We start from the raw sequence: 22373 nt of genomic DNA on the forward strand, positions 1-22373 counted from the left end.
TTTTGGGGGGGAAGCAGAAGTAGGAGTGTTGTGTTTTCCTCAAATTCTAAAAAAAATAAAAATAAAAATCCCACAAAAGCAGCAGGAAGTTTTCAATCCTGGGAAAGAGTCAAGAAATGATCACAATGTCAAGATCCCACCAGAGTCAGGAGGACGAATCTGCATCTGTGGTGGCCTGAACATGTCAGTGTTAATGTTCTCTCTCTCTCTCACACACACACTCACACACACACACGGAGGTTTAAATACACACACACACACCAACAGACACACGAGACTCCCACTCGGGGAGGAGACGGCGGGCGTGCCTCCAAGCATGACCGCAGCACTGATGTCAACGTTTCACTGCTGGGTCAGATTAATTGGCCCGACAGATGTTCTCCAGTCGGACTGACGTGACGCAGGCGGATCTGAGATAAGGTCACTCGCAGCACCTGTGACACCGGGGGAGCCGAGAACAAACACCCGGGAGTCGAACGGAGCTGTGGCGGTTTTTGAAAAGAAGCTCCACGGTGAGTTCATGTGGCGTGAACTCATGACACAGAACACGCTGAAGGTTTATGCAGCAACAATGATCCTCTCTTGTAGTAAAAACGCAAAAAGGAGGCGTCTCAAAGTCATGAGCGCCGAGAAACACCAGCAGCCGTCTTGTGACAGAAACGAGCTCCGAGTGCAGAGAAATGACTGTTTTGTATTTGGTGCTATATAGATAAAGTTGTTTTTGTCATTTATCATTTAATAAATTTCAATATTCACATACACACACACACATCCAAAAATATGTACACCATCTGATGTTACATAAATAATTTATATCTTGTGAAAATATAGTGACACAAAAAATTAGATAATCTACGTTTAATTAGACCCACACATACTTAACAACATACACACACACACATATATCTAATTAACACGCCTGAAAAGTGGTAGGAAGAAGTAAACTTATCAAATCCTTCCACTCCTCCAATATTTAATAGTTACATATTATAATTATCTTTATGTATTGAAATAGTATTAAATATGCAAATATAACACTAAGAAAGTTAGCCAACATGGAAGACTTCTAAATACATACACACACATATATATATATATAATACATATATATTGCATCATGCCGCACGCCGACATGTTTAGGTTCCCAGTCAATGGCTGTTTGTTTCCCTCCAGATGTGACTCTGGGATCAACGGTCCTGCAGACCCCCGGCGGTAATGGAGCGATTAGCCTCCTCTGATGATAATTACAGTGGCTGAGGACTAATGAGCGCCGCTCCGAAGACGCCTGAGGGTGTATTATTATTATTATTATAATCAGTACAACGTTTACCTGTTGTTCCTGGCATGTGCAGATGAGGTGGATGTGTAGTGACACCTGGCAGAACGCCGAAGAGCAATTTTAATCCTCGCTATACACTGAATGAATACCACAGTGACGGCGCGGAGTCAATACTAAAGCCGTCACTCTGTCACATGTCTCCATCTTAACCGCTCTGATCAGCAGCCGCACGAACGGAGGCGTAGAAGGAGACTGAAATCGATCACGCAGTCAAAACACCGTCGGAATACAGAGACGTTGATACAAACAGTGCGACTACCAGCCGCACGCTCACAGGGAACCACTGCAGAAACACTGAGGCTCCTTTAAACTCGTCTTTCTTCATCTTCACTCTTTCACAATCTGCACGCAAGAAATGTGTCTCCACGTATCCGGAGGATGTTGTAGTAAATGTTTGTTGGGTGTGGGGGGGGGTTACTGAATTCAAAAGACTCCACAGTTTATACAGTGTGTGGACGGCTGAACGCTCTGGATTCCACCATAACAGTTTACATGGAGATTCAAAATCTGAGAGCCATTTTTCCAAAAGTGCAGTTTTCATAATGCAAAACAGTCTTTCTGACCCCGACTCCACACAGAAAACGTTAAATCTCTTTAACCCAGGTGAATTCTCACTCTCAGGAGCTGCAGCTACACCGTTCCTCTACCATTCCTCCACCATTCCTCTACCATTCCTCTACCATTCCTCTACCATTCCTCCACCATTCCTCTACCATTCCTCTACCATTCCTCTACCATTCCTCCACCATTCCTCTACCATTCCTCTACCATTCCTCTACCATTCCTCCACCATTCCTCTACCATTCCTCTACCATTCCTCCACCATTCCTCTACCATTCCTCTACCATTCCTCTACCATTCCTCCACCGTTCCTCTACCATTCCTCCACCACTCCTCTACCGTTCCTCCACCACTCCTCCACCACTCCTCACGTTTCCCTTCAGCTCGCTGCGTTTTTACAGCAACTTCCTCCTCGTCCTTTCATTTTGAGGGTCTCCACGGCGACCAATGAAGCTACAGATGAAGCAACACCTCGCCTCAGGCCACACACACACACACACACACACACACACACACACACACACACACACACACACACACACACACACACACACACACACACACACACACACACACACACACACACACACACACACACACACACACACACACACACACACACACACGCACACACGCACACACGTCCTAATAAAGCCCGACCAATAAAGCCAGAGATATTTATGGCGCTCCCCGCGAGGCCTGGCTTCCTCGTTGCGACCCACATTCTGTAACGGTGAAATATTCATCGCTGCTCATCGTGACGGAGCCCCGAAACAGCAGCATGTTGTGTTTGCTGCATATCTTAGTGGATGGCAGTGTGTGTGTGTGTGTGTGTGTGTGTGTGTGTGTGTGTGTGTGTGTGTGTGTGTGTGTGTGTGTGTGTGTGTGTGTGTGTGTCTGGCTCACGCTCTCCCCTCAACACTTTTGAAGGGAGTGAAGTGTTTGACATAAATCTTATGAGTCAGGAGGAGGAACGAGGGAGGAACGAAGGAAGATGCTCTATAATCTGATGTTAGAGGAGCAAGATGCTCTATAATATGGATGTTAGAGGAGGAAGATGCTCTATAATCTGATGTTGGAGGGGGAAGATGCTCTATAATCTGATGTTAGAGGAGGAAGATGCTCTATAATCTGATGTCAGAGGAGGAAGATGCTCTATAATATGGATGTTAGAGGAGGAAGATGCTCTACAATCTGTGTTAGAGGAGGAAGATGCTCTATAATCTGATGTTAGAGGAGGAAGATGCTCTATAATCTGGTGTTAGAGGGGGAAGATGCTCTATAATCTGATGTTGGAGGAGGAAGATGCTCTATAATCTGATGTCAGAGGATGAAGATGCTCTATAATCTGGATGTTAGAGGAGGAAGATGCTCTATAATCTGATGTTAGAGGAGGGAGATGCTCTATAATCTGTGTTAGAGGAGGAAGATGCTCTATAATCTGGATGTTAGAGGAGGAAGATGCTCTATAATCTGGATGACAGAGGAGGAAGATGCTCTATAATCTGCATGCTCCCACTGGATGATTCCTGAACTAATTCTATGAAGAAGCCAAAACGAAGCAGGTGAGATAAACCACCAACATGCAGGATGAGACACTGTGAACTGGAGTGTAACATCCATGAGACGTCAATATTCCACGTTGGGGTGAAAGAGAACTAGTGACACCAGCGACAGACCAGTTCTACGATGTAGATCATGTGATCATGAGTCCCGATGAAGGACCTGATGTGAGTGCGGCTCTGCAGCAGGAGCTTTCCTGCACCGTGTCGGCGTCCCGGCGGCCTGAAGGTAAACCATGCAGCTGATGATTCACACAGCCGGGCGTCCCTCTCTCTCTCTCTCTCCTCCTCCTCCTCCTCCTCTTCCTCCTCCTCCTCCGCATCGACTCACACACACACCACACACACACGGCTGCGGCCCTGATGAACACGTATAATGGAAAATGTCATTTATGTAACACTGTAAATAGCCATTAGTCCCGTCACTGTGGACCAGTGAGGTTCCTGCACACTGACCACCGTTTTCTGCTTTGCGGCTAAAATAGGAGCTCGACGTGCAACACGCTCATGCATGACGGAGAACATCCAACTGGCATTTGCAGTACGTGTCAGTATAGATATATATTTATATATCGAAGCGCATCAACAGGATTTTCTGGTTTGCTTGCATCGTTCTGAGACGTGTGATTCAGGACAGATGCTATGAAACCAGTTCAGGGCTGCAGGTCGGTGCTGGTCACGCCTACAGGACATTCCAGGTGAACGAATAGCCTCAAACACACAGTTTGGCCTGTAGGAGGAAGCCCTGGAGGAGAGAGACACACATGCGGAGGGAGAAGATGCAAACTCCACAGAAATAGACCACAATGATACCATGTCTGCTGCTTCATTCAAACAAAGCATGGTGTGACAGGAGTGTCTGTATCGGAGCAGCTCTCACTCCCGGGAGGTTCACTAGCGCCCGCGATGAGAAACTCTTTTGACGGAGCCACGGAATCGACTTCATCCTGCACAGTATCTGGGCGGCGACACGCTTTCTTGCACATCTAGGCCTTCGTGACAGTGTGGGAACTCTGGCAGAAGGAATTGGGTTGTGTGAAGTATCACCCGTCAGACAGACAAGCTTGTGATCGGCTCTTGGTCTAGGTGTGCAGAGGTTGCTCAAATGAGGTTTCTGAACTGCTGCATTAAAGCTTTTTTCCCCGCAGAAGACGCACTGTGGCGTTTCTGCAGGCCTCATTTAGCTCATTCATCAGTATCCAGGAAGAACCTGTGCATGAACAGGTTGAAATGCTAAACACGGCATTATGTACAGCACAGGGCTGCACAGACGGAACAAAATCAGCAACAAAGACCTCAATTGTAAAGATTTTTTCCTTCAAATTTAGACATCTGATATTTCTTGCGAGGCTCAACCACCATTTCTTCACCCGGTGGCATAAAAACAAATAAAATGGCCTCATTTTGTGAAGCAAAACATGTTTTTTGTTTTTTTTAGGATCAAGCTCCTTGTAAACAAAAAATCCAATAAGAATGTTTTTTTTCTCTGTTTCTCAACTACACTTGGCTTCAGTCGTGTGAAACACGTCGCCGTGGTCGGAAATCCTCCCGCGGCGACGCTCCCCTGAATGACTTGTAGCTGCGAAGGACAACATATGTTCCCTGATAACATAGCAGGTGCTGCTCTCGGCTCGTCTACCGCAGCCTCCGCCTCCGTCTTCAGCTCTGCTGCCATGTAGGAAATCACACATTGGTCAGGACGGTGTCGACGGTGTAACGTCACTGCTTCTGGCCCAGCAGCCAACATGGCAGCTGGACTCGGGTGGGACCGAGGAAAACCTGCTTCGAAGATGCAAAATCTCCAACGGCTGTGAACACTCGGGCCAAAAAAATGCTAAACCAATTCACGCATGACGATGAAAGAAAACGACGAATGAACTAATACGATGACAAAAATCGCAAAAAAAAGCAAAAGTAACGTCTTCTTTGGTTGCAACGCGTACCGAATCTAAGACAAGGTCCCGTTCACGCGACAACCAATACGAGCTTTCTATACTTTTTGGCGGTCTGTTCACACGATCCACCGCCTCCATTGAGTTTATACACCGACTCCCAAGGTGGAACTTTTGGAAACATAATTACCACGGCGGTAACTGTGTTCCAGTTTTATCGTCCATATTTAGTAGTTGAGACTCTCCCCTGATAGCATCCGATTCATCGTCAGTCCATACGAAAGTCGGGTTCTCTCCGTCGTGTTTCATTACAAAAACCCGTGACAGCGCCCCCCGGTGGCCGGTGGTCCGCCGCCGCAGCGTGACCGCGACACTTCCTCGTCACTCTGGCAGCAGATCTGCCGCTCCCGACGGAACGAGGAGGCTTTTCCAGCAGTGAATAATGAGGCCTGAGACTCGTCACACAGCAGGACGTCTTTAACACTGACAAGACTTTAGCCTTTGTTCCACTTCGTTCCATGTAAAGTGAAAGTGTCTCAGCAGAACACAGGATTTACTGTTGGAAATGTTCTCCTCAAATCAGTTGTCTGTCATTTTATTGTGTTACTATCAGCATGGAAGGATCCTCACACCAGGAACTAATATTTGACCGAATACTTCACGCTTCTTTTCACTAAATAAAACATTGTTGTTTGGATCAACACGCGGGGAAAGAGCAAATTGAGTGCTTTCATCTGAAACGTCTGCGCTTTCTCGTTTTCTCTTTGGTTTGAAATCTGTAGAAAAATTAGTTTATTGTCTTCTGATTGAGCTTCAGAGCAAAAAGAAATTAATATTCTCTTTTAACTATTAAAAAAACAAACAAACAAGGCTTCCAAGGTACGAACAGCAGGAGAGAGAAATCTAACGAGGCTTAAAAATAAACATACAGAATTTATTGACAATATCAAATATTTATAACTACGTACTTTGGAGTGATACACTATTATATAGATATATATTATATAGTTAGAAGCAGTTGACATTGGGTTGTTAAAGATACAGGACAGGTTGTGGCCTTTGTTAAAAGCCAAGTTTTTTAAAATTTTTATCAGATAGGATGCCGACTCAGGGCTTTTACATGAAAGTCAGCGCTAATCTGCAGATCTGTGGACGTATGCATCATGTCAACCACCTCGCCTCCATCACAGTGTTCAGGCTTTACCAGCAGGCCATTAAAAAAAAAAAAAAAAACGGCTTCACTCGTCCAATAACTGCTAAACAGCCGAGCAATTATTGGGTAAATCCAGTGTGATGTGATCACAGTGACGGTCCCTCATTACCCAGACAGGCTGTTCTCAGATGAATATAACAAAGAGGGACTTGAAGAGGAGGCGATCCACATCCAGACGGACGACAACCGTGTCCCACTTTCTCCACTTCACTTTGAAAGCAGCGCTTTTTTTTTTTTTTTAAACAAAAAACCAAAAAAAAAGAAAGAAAGAAGAGGCAAAAGCAGCAGAATCAATTTGCATTTTGAATGAAAGTAATTAGCTCGGCTCACCTACTTCTGGCAGACAGTTATTGTGGACAGCTGCCGGAACGCCCCGTTAGCACATTAGCCGCTGCGCCGCCGTTTACGAGGTGAGAGAGAGAGAGAGAGAGAGACGACCCCCGCAGAGGGCGAGAGACTGTTAAAATCCAGAGATTAACAGCAGCTGGAGATCCTGAACGCCTCCACGATTAACGCCGTCGGGTCGTTCGCGTCACTTCGTAAAGGAAAGACTCAAATCGGGCGTTTTACCGCAAACACACTCCGCCTCCGGCCGTCGTCACACCCGGCGGCTTCGGGCCTCGTTTACATGAATACGACCTGCGGGAAATGTGTTGGGTTTTTTTCTTCTTCCCACTTTTACATTTTGGAAAATTTAAAGCAATAATTCAACAACGGTCCGTTTGAGGAGGTTAAAATGTATTTTAGTGAAGAAGTGCTGACTGGGCGTTTCTAGAACAAGTGGCAGGAGCCCAACAGAAGGAGGCCGGTTCACTGTGTGAACTGTGTAGAGGGGGAAGATGCTCTATAATCTGATGTTAGAGGAGGAAGACGCTCTATAATCTGATGTTAGAGGAGGAAGACGCTCTATAATCTGATGTTAGAGGAGGAATATGCTCTATAATCTGATGTTAGAGGAGGGAGATGCTCTATAATCTGATGTTAGAGGAGCAAGACGCTCTATAATCTGATGTTAGAGGAGGGAGATGCTCTATAATCTGATGTTAGAGGAGGAAGACGCTCTATAATCTGATGTTAGAGGAGGAAGATGTTCTATAATCTGATGTTAGAGGAGGAATGTGCTCTATAATCTGATGTTAGAGGAGGAATATGCTCTATAATCTGATGTTAGAGGAGGGAGATGCTCTATAATCTGATGTTAGAGGAGCAAGACACTCTATAATCTGATGTTAGAGGAGGAAGATGCTCTATAATCTGATGTTAGAGGAGGAAGACGCTCTATAATCTGATGTTAGAGGAGGGAGATGCTCTATAATCTGATGTTAGAGGAGGAAGATGCTCTATAATCTGGTGTTAGAGGGGGAAGATACTCTATAATAATATATGGGGTTCAAGGCGAGTGCTGATTCCAGAGTGAAAGTAAAAATTGGCTTCTTCAGCTCATTCATCATCATCCTCATCATCATCATCATCATCATCATCCTCATCCCAGTGACCTGCCGGGGAAAAGACTGATCTTTTTCCCCGGCATCCTTGAAATTTATTCAAGGATGATGATCGTCTGATCATCATCAGACGACCCTTTGACTCAGAGACGCTCTGTTCCCAACATTAATGAGCTTTTTTTTTCAGATCATATTCGTTAAAGTGACAGCTCTTTGTCGCTCCTCTGGAGGATTACTGAACACAACGCTAACCAACGCTAAAGTTCACGGCGAGGGGAGGAGGAGGAGGAGGAGGAGGAGGAGGAGGAGGAGGAGGAGGAGGAGGAGGAGGAAGAGGAACCCTGATGAGCTCAAAACTCGGGATGACACTTAATCTTTGTACCAAACGGCTTTTAAATAAAGAAAAAAAAAATCATTCTCAGTCATTTTCACACTCACAAACATAATTGCTTGAGTTAATAGAATTTAATCACGTTACACGTTTCCATCTATTCATATTAAGTAGATTGAATCTCATTTATTCATATTATCTGATTAGAATGAACCATTTAACAACAAGAAACTCAATCTGCTCCTGTTAATCAAACATATTTCTGATCTGTAAACTGAATAACTACATAGCTGATTTGTTTTAAAGTGTATGTATTTTACCAACTTGTTGCAAAAACTACTCACCCGAATTGCATGAAACTTTCAGGGATGATTTATCATCATCCAAGGACCAACTGATTACATTTCTGAGCGTCAACAACTAAACGTTTACAAATAAATCCCCCAAAACTGCAAAAAAATAGTGGAAAGGGGAATTTTTCTTTATACTTTTTTATAAAATTATAAATTATTGCACAATGGAAGTACTGCAGCATTATGCTGGTTTCTTGTGTGGACATTTAAAAAAAAAAAATTTTAATCTCAGTGTTGATAGAGAGTGTTTAGACTAAAATATTGTTTACTTGAGAAGTGGAAATTGTCCAAATCAAGTCCAAAAAAACACCAGAAATCAAGACAAATATGGGCTTAAAGTGAAAACTAAACTCGATCTGCATGTCTGTGGAAGACCAGATAATCAAAATCTAAAAACAGTTCAGTCAACTCAAAAGGTCTCACACTGAAGCAAAAACTGCTTCAAATGCAGTCAATAAACAACAAAACCAGGTCGGGAGACCTTCAATAAAAAAAAAGGCTTAAAGCCAGAATCCAGATCAATAGCTGTAAAATCACATTAAATACATGTTAAATTACTGTCCAGATCAAGTAGAAACACCAACTGCAGTCAAATAAAAGCAGCACAAAGAAAGTAAAAATCACAAACTAGAACAACAAACCAGGAAACCAAACGCAAGTCTTTATGAAACGAAGGCCGTCAATCGACCTAAACTCACATTCTACACAAATTAATTGAGTATTTTTGTCAAACGCAACTCACACAGGCGGTAATAGTGTTTTTTTTTTAATCAACTATTTAATTTGCAGGGTGAGAACAGACGCTGCATTTCCAGCCGCTTCGACATGCGAGGTTTTATTTACGTCTGTTCCGAACGACAGACTCGTGTTGCCCTCTTCACCCACTGCCCCGCGGCTCACAGCGACACCAGAGCTTCACATTAAACTTTAACAGACATAGATAGCGGCGGCGGTACGGTGAAAGAGGACGACGGCGTGACGGCGTTCGTACTCACGCCTTCAAAACACCTGCCAGGGTCACGTGACCACGGCCTCACAACACGCCTGGTTTTCAACTAAACTCCACTCTGCGATCATAATTTCTCCCCGTAATAGTTGAATTTTATTCTAAAAGTGGGAGTTATGACAACCGAGAAAATAATGGCCGCCAATAATCTCGTCATTTGAGTTTTTCGGTGTAATAAGATAATTCAGCCGTTATTGTAATAACATTTTTGGCAATCATGTCATAACGTGATTGAAGGAGCGAAATGTAAAAACGGCAGCAAACAATGTAATAATTCCTAATTAGGGCTGCGTTTCTTGGAAATTAACCTTTTTTTTGCAGGTTTTCTGCCATTTGGCTCATCCTCAGCAGCTTTATTGAATGGGAAAGTCATTATATTCATTTATTGACAATGGAAACTCTCAATTATGGTTGTAAAAGATATTTTACTATCCCAATTACATAATTGGCTTTATTACAGTCAAAATGGCCAAATAGATCACGTCACAGATTGTTACAGGAGCTTCTGTAAATTATATATCAGTTTAGAATGATTCTCTTTATAATAATTTCTTCTCAAAAGCAGTGCGGTTAAATACGGTTAAAGTCACATATTTCATTTCATCCTTTTCTTTCTGCATGTTGTGACGACACATTTAACCCGAAGCTACTTTGCGCTAAGTTGCTACTTTTAAATTTCCCGAAAAAGTTATGAACGACGACCCAGGACGACTACCCAGGACGACCACCGAGGACGACGACCCAGGACGACTACCCAGGACGACGACCCAGGACGACGACCCAGGACGACCACCGAGGACGACGACCCAGGATGACGACCCAGGATGACGACCCAGGATGACGACCGAGGACGACTACCGAGGACGTCTATCGAGGACGACGAGCGAGGATGACTAACGAGGATGACTAACGAGGACGACTACTGAGGACGACTACCGAGGATGACTATCGAGGACGACGAGCGAGGATGACTAACGAGGACGACTACCGAGGACGACTACCGAGGACGACGACCCAGGATGATGACCGAGGACGACTACTGAGGACGACTATCGAGGACGACGAGCGAGGATGACTAACGAGGACGACTACCAAGGACGACTACCGAGGACGACTACAGAGGACTATGACTGAGGACGACTACCGGGGACGACTACCGAGGACGACGACCCAGGACGACGACCGAGGACGACGACCCAAGACGACGACCGAGGACGACTACCGAGGACGACTACCGAGGACGACGACCGAGGACGACGACCCAAGACGACGACCCAGGACGACGACCCAGGACGACTACCGAGGACGACTACCGAGGACGACTACCGAGGACGACGACCGAGGACGACTACCGAGGACGACTACCGAGGACGACTACCCAGGACGACTACCGAGGACGACTACCGAGGATGATTCTGCAGGAATTCCTCGTTTACACGGCATCAGCATGTTTAATGAGCGACTCGGACAGGTGGAACACACAAACACACACACACACACACACACACACACTCGCTGCTTGTTGGTTTAAAAACAAAAAAAACAAACGTCTCCCACCTCCTGACCCCCGGAGACGCTTCCTGCTGTAAACATAATGTCGTCCCCGTCAGGTCCTCTTAGTCCTGCTCTCCTTTGCCCTTTTCAGCTGCTGATTAGCAGGAACTTTAATTATTTCAGCGCCGCTGCAGCGTGTGAAACGAGCCGCGAGGCCCGCGGACGTCCAAATAACAAGGCGGCCGTTCGTCACGTCAGGAATTAGCACACGAGCAGCGACGCGTCTGACAAAACGGCCCGGCGATATTTCAGCCGAACGGCGCGGCGGCTTGGCGGAGCGCTGTGATTTATCGTCGCCTCGCCGGAGCCATTTGTAATAATGTGATGTTTTAGAAACAGCAGGGGAAACTCTATTTGTACACACAAAAATAAAACAATAAAAACAACCGACTCCATTGTAAGAAAGACAAATGATGGTTTGGAAAGTAGAGCGTGAAATAAACAGAGATGTTTAGCAGCATAAACACATAAAGAAAAAACAGTCACTTACAGGCAAAACCACAGATCTCACTTTATAGAGTGACGGAGGGAGGAAGATGCTCTATAATCTGATGTTAGAGGAGGAAGATGCTCTATAATCTGATTTTAGAGGAGGAAGGTGCTCTATAATCTGGATGTTAGGGGGAAGATGCTCTATAATCTGATGTTAGAGGAAGATGCTCTATAATCTGTCGTTAGAGGAGGAAGATAATCTATAGTCTGATGTTAGAGGAGGAAGATGCTCTATAATCTGTGTTAGAGGAAGAAGATGCTCTATAATCTGATGTTAGAGGAGGAAGATGCTCTGGTGGTGAGTGACGTGTGACTTTGTGATAATTAGGTAAATCCATATTTCAGGTGTGTGAAACGCTTGGCCAATAGAATCTTGTTGGATTTTCTATGTTGACTCTATTTAATGACACAATAAATCTGCTGGCGGACATGAAACATACATTTTCAGTCTTTATGAACCGTTTCCTGTTTTCTGGTGGGAAAAATTTGATTTCTTTCAATAAAAAAAACTTGAAAGCTATGAATGAGAAGATGAGTTTAAAAAATGAATAAATCCTCCATGGAAGGAGGCAAACAAGTGACGGAGCTGCAAGAGGATTAGCAGTCCGTCCGTCACACTGCTGGAGAGTCACACACTTTCATTCAGTTGCACAGTTTACGCAGCATTACGCGGGATTAATGGCGCACGCCGACTGTTTCACAGATGATTTTAACCGAGTCTGAACCTCTCTTGACCTACATCCTGATGCGGCGGCGCGGCGGCGGCGGAGGGAGACGCGCCATCGGTCCGAGAGGAAACCGACAGGAAGCGCAAGAGTCTCACGTATATATATATACGACTAAACGGGCTCTGCTATGCTGCGTTTACGTGAGAATAACACGTGAGAGTATAAAAGTTACGCATCTGTCGTGAGTTGAAGTCAGAATGTGTGCATGAGATCGCAGCGTCGCTCAGTTGGCGCTCCGTAATCCCAACTATAAAGTACCCGGGGAAAATTAAATAATCATGCCATTGGCTGCGGGATTATGGTGTTTTAAAATGATTCGAGGCCAAAATTAGATCCGAACAGAGCGAGAATTGGGAGTGCGTGGGGAGAGCGGAGGGTTCGTCCCGGGGTCAGGAGGAATTTCCAGCTTCTGAAGCGACAAAATAAACAAAACCGCACTGAACATTAAGACACTCGTCAACGATTCATTGGGTCTGAAAGGAACGTTTCAAGACATTGAAGTGGGACGGATGGATTTATGTTGGGGTTTTTTTCCTGATATAATTGTTCTGGTTTCTTTGATTTGAAGAACTTTATGACTTAGCTTTGTGGGAAAAAACGACATAAAGTAATTCTCATCATTCCTCCTCCTCTTTACACGGCTGGTTTTTCTAAAAATGAAGAGACGCAGGGAGTTTTCTTTTTAAAGTTTTAAGTTCCTGGGCGCTCATATCACATGTGGGTGACCTCCAGGGTGACCTCCGGGTGCCAAGGTCACAGACAAAATATCAGCGTTTCCCTGCCTTGCCTCGTCTTGCAGCCCCTCCCCCTCGAAATAGGACTAATTTCCCCGGCGGTTCTGGTCCTGGTGACCCAGGTCCAGGCCCGTCTCGCACACCTTTTCATGTTCCTGACGAACAACTGCTGGGTTTGTTCTGCCGAACGGCACCAGGAGCCTTTTTGTCCTTCAAGTTAAACGAGTGTTCTACCGGGGGTTCAAATGAAAACTTGATATTGTGAGTTGTGACTGGAGGTTGTCGGATGCTTGGTCAGTGTCTCCTGGAGGAGACCATAAACCACCCGGCTTCCCTCGCTGGACGTCCGCTCCGACGTTACGCAACAGTTTCAAAGGTTACAGCCGCTCTTGATCCAAACTGCTGGAGGCGCGGTGTTGACATATGACATTGACTCTCGGCTAGAAGTGAAGGGTGGGGCCGTTAAATGGGAAACAGGCACAAAGACATCACAGCACCACATTCAGTGGTGTGACCCGGCCTCCAGGCCTCCAGGCCCCCAGGGCTCCAGGCCCCCAGGAACAGCGAGAAGATACCGAAAACCTCCCACTTCCTGACAGAAACTCCACGTCTCTACAGAACAACCTCCGGAAGTGGGTCAGTGGCTGCGAGTCCGCCTCAGATTTAACAAACTCCACATTCCCTCCAGCCCTCACAGGAAACAACCGCATTAATTTGAAGGTGTTCTCACGTTTGCGTAGGACCTGATGCAGCATGTGGATTAATCACTGCATTTGTGATCCAGACGAACTCCAGCGGAACCTCTCCTCTCACGCCGCACCGGTTCCGTACAGACACATTGAGCTTTCTGGAGCTTCAGCCAGGAACTCTACTGGTTTATTCCCACAGTCGGGCTCAAACCTGTGTTTGAGGCAGGAGGGGAGCTCCGACTCCAAGACGTGGAGTTTGATTAAAGAAGGGTACTGAAGACGGACGGAACACAACATGAAGAAGTGCAGTGGGGTTGGTCAGGGAGGCCAGAGCCCTGGTACTCCAGCCTCCAGAGGGGTGTCACACTGATCGTGAACATTTTACAACCTGATGGGAATCACTTTGATTCTCCTGACTGCCTGATGCTTGTCTTGGCTGACATTTGGTCCAGATCAATGACTCAACTTGAAAACCCCCCAAAAGACCGCAACCACGGGATGGGGGGGGGGGGGATCTTCCTCAATGTGAGCAGGCAGGACGCAGGACGCAGGACGCAGGCCGCCCGCCCTCTGCCGTCCTCTGCCTCCCTGGCATCGGTCCGAGGTACCACGTCTGCTCTCATCCTCATCAGGGAGCGGGTCACTCCCCCCCTCCTCCCCCCCCCCTCCCACCCCCTGCTGAGCCGATCGATCAAACCGTACTGAGCCCGACACTGACAGTTATTGCTTCGTGCAGATCAAACCAGCTGAGCAGCAGCATCGAGCCGGCTGCGTGCGCGCGCTCGCGCGCGCACGCACACACACACACACACACACACACACACACACACACACACACACACACACACACACACACACACACACACACACACACGCGCGCGCACACACACGCACCACTCGATCCCTGCTGTTGTGGGGCGCAGTGACGCACAGGACGCGCCCAGCGGGACGCACCCAGCCGCGGCTCGCATCTCCTACCTGCCCACGGTCTGGTTGGCGAGCTGTCTCATCCGGTTGAACTGCTTCTTCATCTTGTGGTGTTGGGTTTTTTTTTTTTTTTTTTTTTTTCCTGCGCTTCCTCCACGGATCTCATGGGGGGGAGGAGGAGGCGGAGGAGGAGGAGGAGGAGGGAGTCAGATCTCCGCCAAACCTCCAGCGTGGCGCATCGCGCTGCGGTTGGGAAGTCACCGACGCACGGCCCCGCGGTTAAAACCGCCTCATGCCGCTGATGACACCGCGAGGCTCCGTCATCCGCTCCGCTGCGAGACTCCGGAGGTGATGCTGGACCCGCGACTCTCTCTCTCTCTCCCTCTCCCTCTCTCACTCACTCTCTCCTGTGACAGCATGACGTGCGCCGGTGCATCATGGGAAATGGAGTTCGCTCGGTGAAGTTGGCACGATCTTCACATTCGGATTTACGGCATCGATAGCTCTTGTAATGTAACTTCTTCAACACACGAACGGATTCTCTGTAGCATCGTTATTAAGTTAAAAAAAAAAAAAAATTTTTTATCAAAACTTTGTGTTTGGAGCAGCAGAAACAACATTGATGTCGACGGAAGCCCGCAGGGACCGTCTGCAAATTACCAACTGCTGCAACAGCGAAGGCAGACGTGACAAAAAAATGTCTATTTGGAGTGAAAAGTGTTCACTTCTCAATCATTGCAGCTGATCAAACTACAACACCTGGTTCGATATAAAAATGTTTTTTTTCATAATTCAATGGCTTTTTCTTGGTAAAAAAAATTAATAAATGCATTGCTAAAATTGAATGGAATCTAATCTGCAAACTTTACTGGCGGTCATCTGGAGCCAGCGACTGGGCCTGTGCTCGCTGCATCTTCACCTCTTTGGATGTAAACCCAGAGTCCGCAGTGATACTCAGGTTTTGTTTTAGCTTGCTTGTCAATTCTTGAATGACTTTATGTTTGCTTGGTGCACAGATGCTCATTTACACACTTCAAGTTGAAGTACACACTGTAATTCAACCAATAATTGAATAATAGTGATTAAATGTCTTGATCCTAACTACTGGACATGGTGAGCTTAAAAACATTTTAGTGACAGTATAATATATTGCAGGGATCGCCGGCTGGTTGTAGGCTGCTGTGCTGCAATACAACATCAGAGTCCAGGGTGTTGGGACTTTAAATGCCTTTATTGTAGATTATATTAGGAAACCCCAGTCATTTACACACAAAGTCACTTTGTTCATTTAAGACAGATGCTGAAAACCCGTTTCCAACACAAGAGGGGTCCATAAGGTTAAGAAATGCACTTCACAAGAGGCAAAATCCACACGGCATCGAACGAGTTGCCAACAAAAGGCCGCAAATCAGCAATACTGGTCAAGTCCCACTCAACACACACTAAAATCTTTACACATAAAGGCTTGAAACGTCGGTGGACCTTCATGAAGCTACGAGGCACGTTCCAAAAATACAACACTCTTTTTTCTTTTCTTTTTTTAAACTTTACAAAATAGATTCAAGCTCCACAATCTTCAAATGTCACATTCAGATATTCTGACGTACAACCCCAGGACAGTGACAAACTGTCCAGGTGAGCGTGAAAACAGCAAGTTGATGGTGAGTTCCTGTGCAAATCCTCAAATAGAATGACAAACAAGTGAACAGGCCGTCCGCCGCGTTCCAATTTATTATGCAAAGTGTCCATCTATCCATCCACCGGGGAAAACGAGTCGGCCAGTTGAGCCCAAAGGAAGGAAAAGCTTCCAGAGAAGGACGTTCCACATTTAATGTAAAGCACTTTGTAGTCACGTTTCAGAAATGGGCTGTAGAAATAAAGCGGACGAATGTTTTCAAGCAATATGAGGAACAAAGCTTCTCTCTGCTGCTCGAAAGCATGAAATACTTGAACAAGGTACGGAATCCTCACAGGTTTGCTCAATAATATTTGAATTATACTGTAAGGGTCGATGACTTGAAAACTACGCCGACTGACGACTTAGGCCACGTCTCAATTCTCCCCCTGAGCCCTTCATCTTCCCCCTTCCCCCTTCCCCCTTTGAAATGCGCTTTCACGACAGTCTGAGGGGTGTCCCATTTCACTACTGTGCAGAGGCGGAGGGCTGAGGGGTAAAAATAGAATAAAAATAGAATTGGGATTGAAAGATCAACGTCATTCGCATAATAATTTGCAAGGCGGTGCATGTCGGAGGCGTGTCCACGTCATCTTTATTTCCAGGGTCTCCTGCTCTGCAGCCCCTGAGAAAGACTGTCCACTGACCCCTTCAGACTGGAAGCTGCCGACCGACACGCCATCCCTGCTGGCGAGAAAAGAAGAGTGAGTGGAGAAGAGAGACGACGGACAGGAACACCGACGACAGTCTTACTGCTGGAGGTTTGGGGGACGAGGATCTCCTCCAGCTGCTCCTGGATGCTGCTCAGCTCGTCCGACGTGAACCGAAACCTCTTCTCTGTCGCCTGTGGCGGCGGTGGCGGTGGCGGCGGCGGCCGCAGCCGCGGCAGCTGTGCAGAGTGTTGCTTCTTCTTCGTGGAAACGGACAGACATGAGGAGGGAAGGGAGCCCGTCGTCATCCCCCTGGGAAACTTCTGCGCAATGATTTTAAGACCTGGGAGAGGACGACGGACAGAGACACTTTCAGATTGATTGATTCATATATATATATATATACTATATATATATACACATATATATGTGCTGGATTCAAACAGGTGCCATTTCCCATGATGCAGCGTGAAGGAGTCTTCTCATTTGTCGGTCCCTTGCTCAGAGGTTCTTGACGTTTGAGAGGATGAGCTCTGAAACCCGAAACTTTAAGTCGGGGGTGTCAAGTTTTTCTTTGATACGACATGAGAACGTCTATACTTTCCACAAAAACCAAACCGCTATGACGACAAACGACGACGATCCCGCCATGAAGCCAACTGCAGCGAGACGGAATAACGGAATCGTGTTTCCGCGAGAGGGTCACAGAGCTGGACGACCTTGCAGAGTCCTCACCTCCACTGAGCATGAACACGTTGTCGAACTGCCTCTCGCACAAGACGGTCGCCGCCTGGCTGGCGAGCCGCTCGTCCGCGTCGTACAGGATGATGAACTTCCCCGTGGCGTTCTTCTACAGGGTGGGCGGGTTAAGGTCAACAGGGCGGCAGCGGGACCGACGTTCGGGACGGCCGTTGCGTTGAAGGATACGTATTCCAGCAGTTGTTTGGAGTTTGGGTTGAGCGTCCTGGAGAGCAAGGCGATGGGGAAGCTGTGCGCTGCGGGACACACACACACACACACACACACACACACACTACTGTTACATGCTGCTACAAGACATGCTGGACGGGCGAGGCTCGGCCGCTCACCGCCGATGACGTGACAGCGGTCGTACTCGTCGCGGTCCCTCACGTCCAGCAGCAGGTAGGGGCAGTCGGGGTAGGGCTGCTCCGCCGCCTCCGGCTCGCCCGTCGCCGGAGGCTCTGCGTTCAGGCTGAGCTCGCTCACGCCGGTGATGACGCTGAGGAGAGGCAGGAGATGCTAGATAGACGTTCTATTTTTCTCTTTGAGCCTCTGCAGCTTCACTTATTTTTTATTTATTTTTAATATATAAACAGACGCAACCATGGTTTGATTATTCCTTCCCACAGAAACACACTTCATGGTTCTTCCTCTGCCGACCTGCTTCTGGACTACAAGCTTTCTTTCTCTTATTCTTGAATAACCCCCCCCCCCCCCCCCCCCCCCCGAGTCCAGTGACTTGTATCGTAGACTTACTTCAGATCGTTTTCAGTATTTCCCCACAGAATTGCAACAGATAAAATCCAGTCGTCCACAGTAGGATCACATACAACAAACACATGATGTCAACATGATAAATCTCCTGTGTGGGCGGAGGAGACTTTGTTCTGAAGGTGATCGTGAGCCTGTGCAGCCGTCAACAGCCTTTTTTGTTTTTGTATATTCATTTCAAAGAATCAAAAGAAACAAACTGACCTCCACTTATCAACTTCTGCGTCTAATATATTATCCTATATCCATATATTAGACTTTAGTTGACATGTCCCAACTTCAGAAGTGCGTTTTGGAGGAGGAGACGTCGTCTCTATAACTCTAACCCTGCACAATAATCAACACTGAAAACTGAAAGCTACAAACTCCCACAGACCTGAATTTAATTAATTCACCGTCGGGACGCTGAAACATGGCAAATATTGTCCGGGTGTTCAAGTCGTTGTGTTGTGGTCTGATGCCGTGAGCGTTTTTGTGCAGTTGAACCTGAGAAGAGTTGATCTGACGCAGCTCCTGGCGGTCGCCGCCTCGTCTCGGTCGGGAGACGCCGACGTGTCTGTGGCGTCGAGGGCGAGTTCCGATCGACAGTCCAGGTCTGTACTGGACCCGGGCGACAGGCCGTCTGCAGACAACGTGTTAAACGGGGACTCTGGCGCAGATCGTTTGCTGAAATCTCAACAAATCGACTCAAATCTGCAATCTTTATGACCAAAACAGCCACTTGTGTCACTTTTACAACGAATCAAAATGAACTGGAGCCACAAAAACACGCTTGACCTTGAGGAATGAGTTGAACACAGCTGAAGAGGTTCCTTGTATAGTTTTGATATACGTACAAATAAATAGCGTTCATGAGGTTTTAATTACAACTTAGGATGGGAACATTTTCATTACATTTCCAGATGGTTTTTATGGACCAGATTTTTGCAGTTTCATCCTTTTTTTCCCCTCTTTTAAACAGCTGTTGATGCTTTTCCACTCATTTTTGTCTTTTTTTTTTCTTTAAGTGATTCTAGTTATTTTGATCCGTTCTCCTCATTGATGGTGAATTTAGCCAGTTTTTCCCCACTTCAGTTATTTTCTTTAAAGCCCCAAGAGTTAGGAGTTCCTTTCAAAATGAAAATGGTGTGAAGATGGGGAAATGTTTATTTGCGTATTGTTTTTTGAAACCTTCAGGAAAAAAAAAAGCCCTGGGCTAGAAAAACACCACATCATCAGATTCCCTCCTTAGATATATTCTATAGAAGCGTTACCTGCGCCGCCAGGTGAGTCATCGTCATCTTCACGGTCGTTCAGGTCCGACACTGCGGCCACTTGAAGCACCTGGAGTGAAAAGCAGGAAACAGAGAGGACTGGTACTCGTCTGCAGCTCGTCACGTCCCTCACGGGTCCAGGTGGACCGACGGAGAACTTCACGTGAACCCGGACTCTTACCAGCAGGGCGAACGTCGACACGTCCAGCCGTTTGAAGAGCTCGTCTTTCCGGTACATGTAATCTAAAAATTAAAAAACCGGCATCAGTATTAAAAGAATCAATAAAAAAAAAACAACAACTGTACAAAGCAATGGTGTTCATAAAGTACAGGGAGGAACGGCTGGAGACACCCCACATGGAAAGAGCCTATGCGAGGATATATGTGCATATATGAAACCTAGAAGCAGTCTATATGCACATATATGCTGCATGTATGGGTATATATGCCACATATAGGCAGAATTGAGGTGCATATATGTGAATATACAGGCCATATAGGTCTCCTGTACTGCTTCTTTATTTCCACATATATATATAGTCCATATCTCTCTTTGGCAACTGTCATACATTATCAAGGCAATAACTGAGAACTAACTAAAAAACAATTATGCAAGAACAACATATAGGTGCATATATGCACACATATATACGTGCATATATGTACCTATGTAGGTACCTGTATGCACGTATATGTGTACATATATGTGCATTTATGTACATATAATAAAGGAAAATTGCCAATTTTATATGTCACATATATTAAAAACCTATATTAAAACATAAATATGTTTATATAGGTTCTTTCCAAGTGGGACGGGGGTCAGGATGGTTTATTATTTATCTATATTTCTATTTGCTGGTTTCTACTTTGTTGTTTTTTAATTTTCTTGTAAAGAAGATATGCATGTGTATATGTATAACATATATGCTTATATACTGTATATGTATGCATGTTCATATAGAATACAAAGGTACAAATAGCCGTTTGATGTGAATAAGGGGAAGGACTAAAAAAGCTCTGCTTCTTCCTACTATTTATTAGTTATGTAACTATTTTGTTTTGTTTTTGCCTTGCTCACTTTGCTCTGTTGTGTTTGTTTATCTTTGTTTTTGTTATGTACCAACATGTCTGAAATCAACTCAACTTTAAAAAAAAGAAAAGAAGAAGGTATTTCATGTCGTGGAACCAAAAAACAGGAAATATGACTTCAACACACTGAACTCTTAATAGTTTGGGTCTCTTTCTGCTGTTCCTCAGTTTTATTTCTCCAGTTCCAGACACACTGGTTCCTTCCAACTTAACCAGAATAATCAAAATGCCACCTCGAATAGGAAAAGCTCAAAAACTGCTGTTCTCCCAGACTGCCCTTGAGCAAACTCGTGAAATCTCATGTCTACTGCTGAAAAATAAACAGGAGCTTGTAAAATGAATTGCTCAGTGAAATAAAATAATTTAAGCTGACTGCATTAGAAAAAAAGAAGAGTAGACTAATGCACTAATTAAAAGCTAAATTATAAAAGTGGGTTTTGAGCCTGCTTTTATAAAAACACCGACAGTCTCTGCGGCCCTGAGGACAAGTACCTGCAGCTAATCATTTGCACCGCTATAAAACTTTCAGATCCATTTACTCACTTTTCCCCAGATACTCCAGTCTCTCCATGTGCTTGGACAGGCTGCATCCTGGTAGGAAAAAACACGTGACAGTAACTGGAGAAGTAACTGAATAAATATGTAATAGATGAGTGATTCTTCTCGAGGGAACCAAAGATTTAGCAATATGAACATTGACACCCTCCCCACCACCACACCCTGTACAACTACTGCTAAAAGAACGAAATAACACAGTTTATATGTGAACTACAGTTTCTTGGTTATGTTTAAGGAAGAGTTCCTTCTCCGAGGATAAACTTCTCACACCGTCTTCAATGAAGCCAATGGGGAGGGGGAATGCTTATTATTATAATAATAGGTGGGGTTTAATAAGTTGTACTTCTTTCCAGGACATACAACCAGAGAATATTTCTCTACTGATGCAGGACGTACCTGTGTCCAGTCTGCTCTTCACGTGATCGTACCTGGCGTTTTTCTTCACCTTTTTGTTGACCATCTGAAAGATTAAAAGCACAATTTTGTTTTTTTATCCCCCACGTAGCTCCCGAACTGTCTTATGAAGACAGAAGACGATAAACACGATAAACAGCTGCTGCGATATCCTCGTTCCGACACTGTTGACATGGCTACGGCGAGCTAGCATGTTAGCTCGTCGCTCCGTCACGTCAGTTTCTGTATTTTCTTAAATACTTCCGGTAATTCCCGTGAGCTTGACGGCGGCGTCTCATCGCCGACCAGCGAGTCGACAAACTAGTCAGCGCTGACATCAATAAATCGTTACCTGAGGGTCACCGATGCACCGACTCAGCGACATCTTTTTCAAACCGGCGTCTACAAACGCGA

General features: G+C 45.7%; 2 protein-coding genes and 1 long non-coding RNA gene across 3 annotated transcripts in view; 1 reads left to right on the forward strand and 2 right to left on the reverse strand.

The window, feature by feature from the left end:
• LOC308145333 (rho GTPase-activating protein 44-like) overlaps positions 1-14961 on the reverse strand; it is a 53180-nt gene extending 38219 nt beyond the window's left edge. Inside the window, 1 exon segment of the mRNA XM_080516724.1 lies at positions 14878-14961. Coding sequence (XP_080372850.1) covers positions 14878-14930 — 53 coding nt within the window. The 5' untranslated portion in view covers positions 14931-14961.
• Positions 14962-15044: 83 nt separating this feature from the next.
• Positions 15045-15660, forward strand: LOC308145334. Its single transcript, XR_013937080.1, has 3 exons — positions 15045-15174; positions 15243-15339; positions 15435-15660. It is a non-coding gene; the product is annotated as an uncharacterized lncRNA (long non-coding RNA).
• Positions 15661-16162: 502 nt separating this feature from the next.
• cep41 (centrosomal protein 41) lies at positions 16163-22344 on the reverse strand (the record flags this gene model as incomplete). Its single annotated transcript, XM_080516981.1, has 11 exons — positions 16163-17185; positions 17255-17494; positions 17887-18001; positions 18079-18146; positions 18240-18391; positions 19150-19285; positions 19893-19986; positions 20098-20159; positions 21552-21599; positions 21963-22026; positions 22312-22344. The coding sequence occupies 11 exons, from the start codon at positions 22342-22344 to the stop codon at positions 17097-17099; spliced, it is 1101 nt and encodes a 366-aa protein (XP_080373107.1). The 3' UTR covers positions 16163-17096.
• Between the last annotated feature and the right edge of the window lie 29 nt (positions 22345-22373).

This window comes from Blennius ocellaris (assembly GCF_963422515.1).
Source record: "Blennius ocellaris genome assembly, chromosome: 21".
Lineage (NCBI taxonomy): Eukaryota > Metazoa > Chordata > Actinopteri > Blenniiformes > Blenniidae > Blennius > Blennius ocellaris.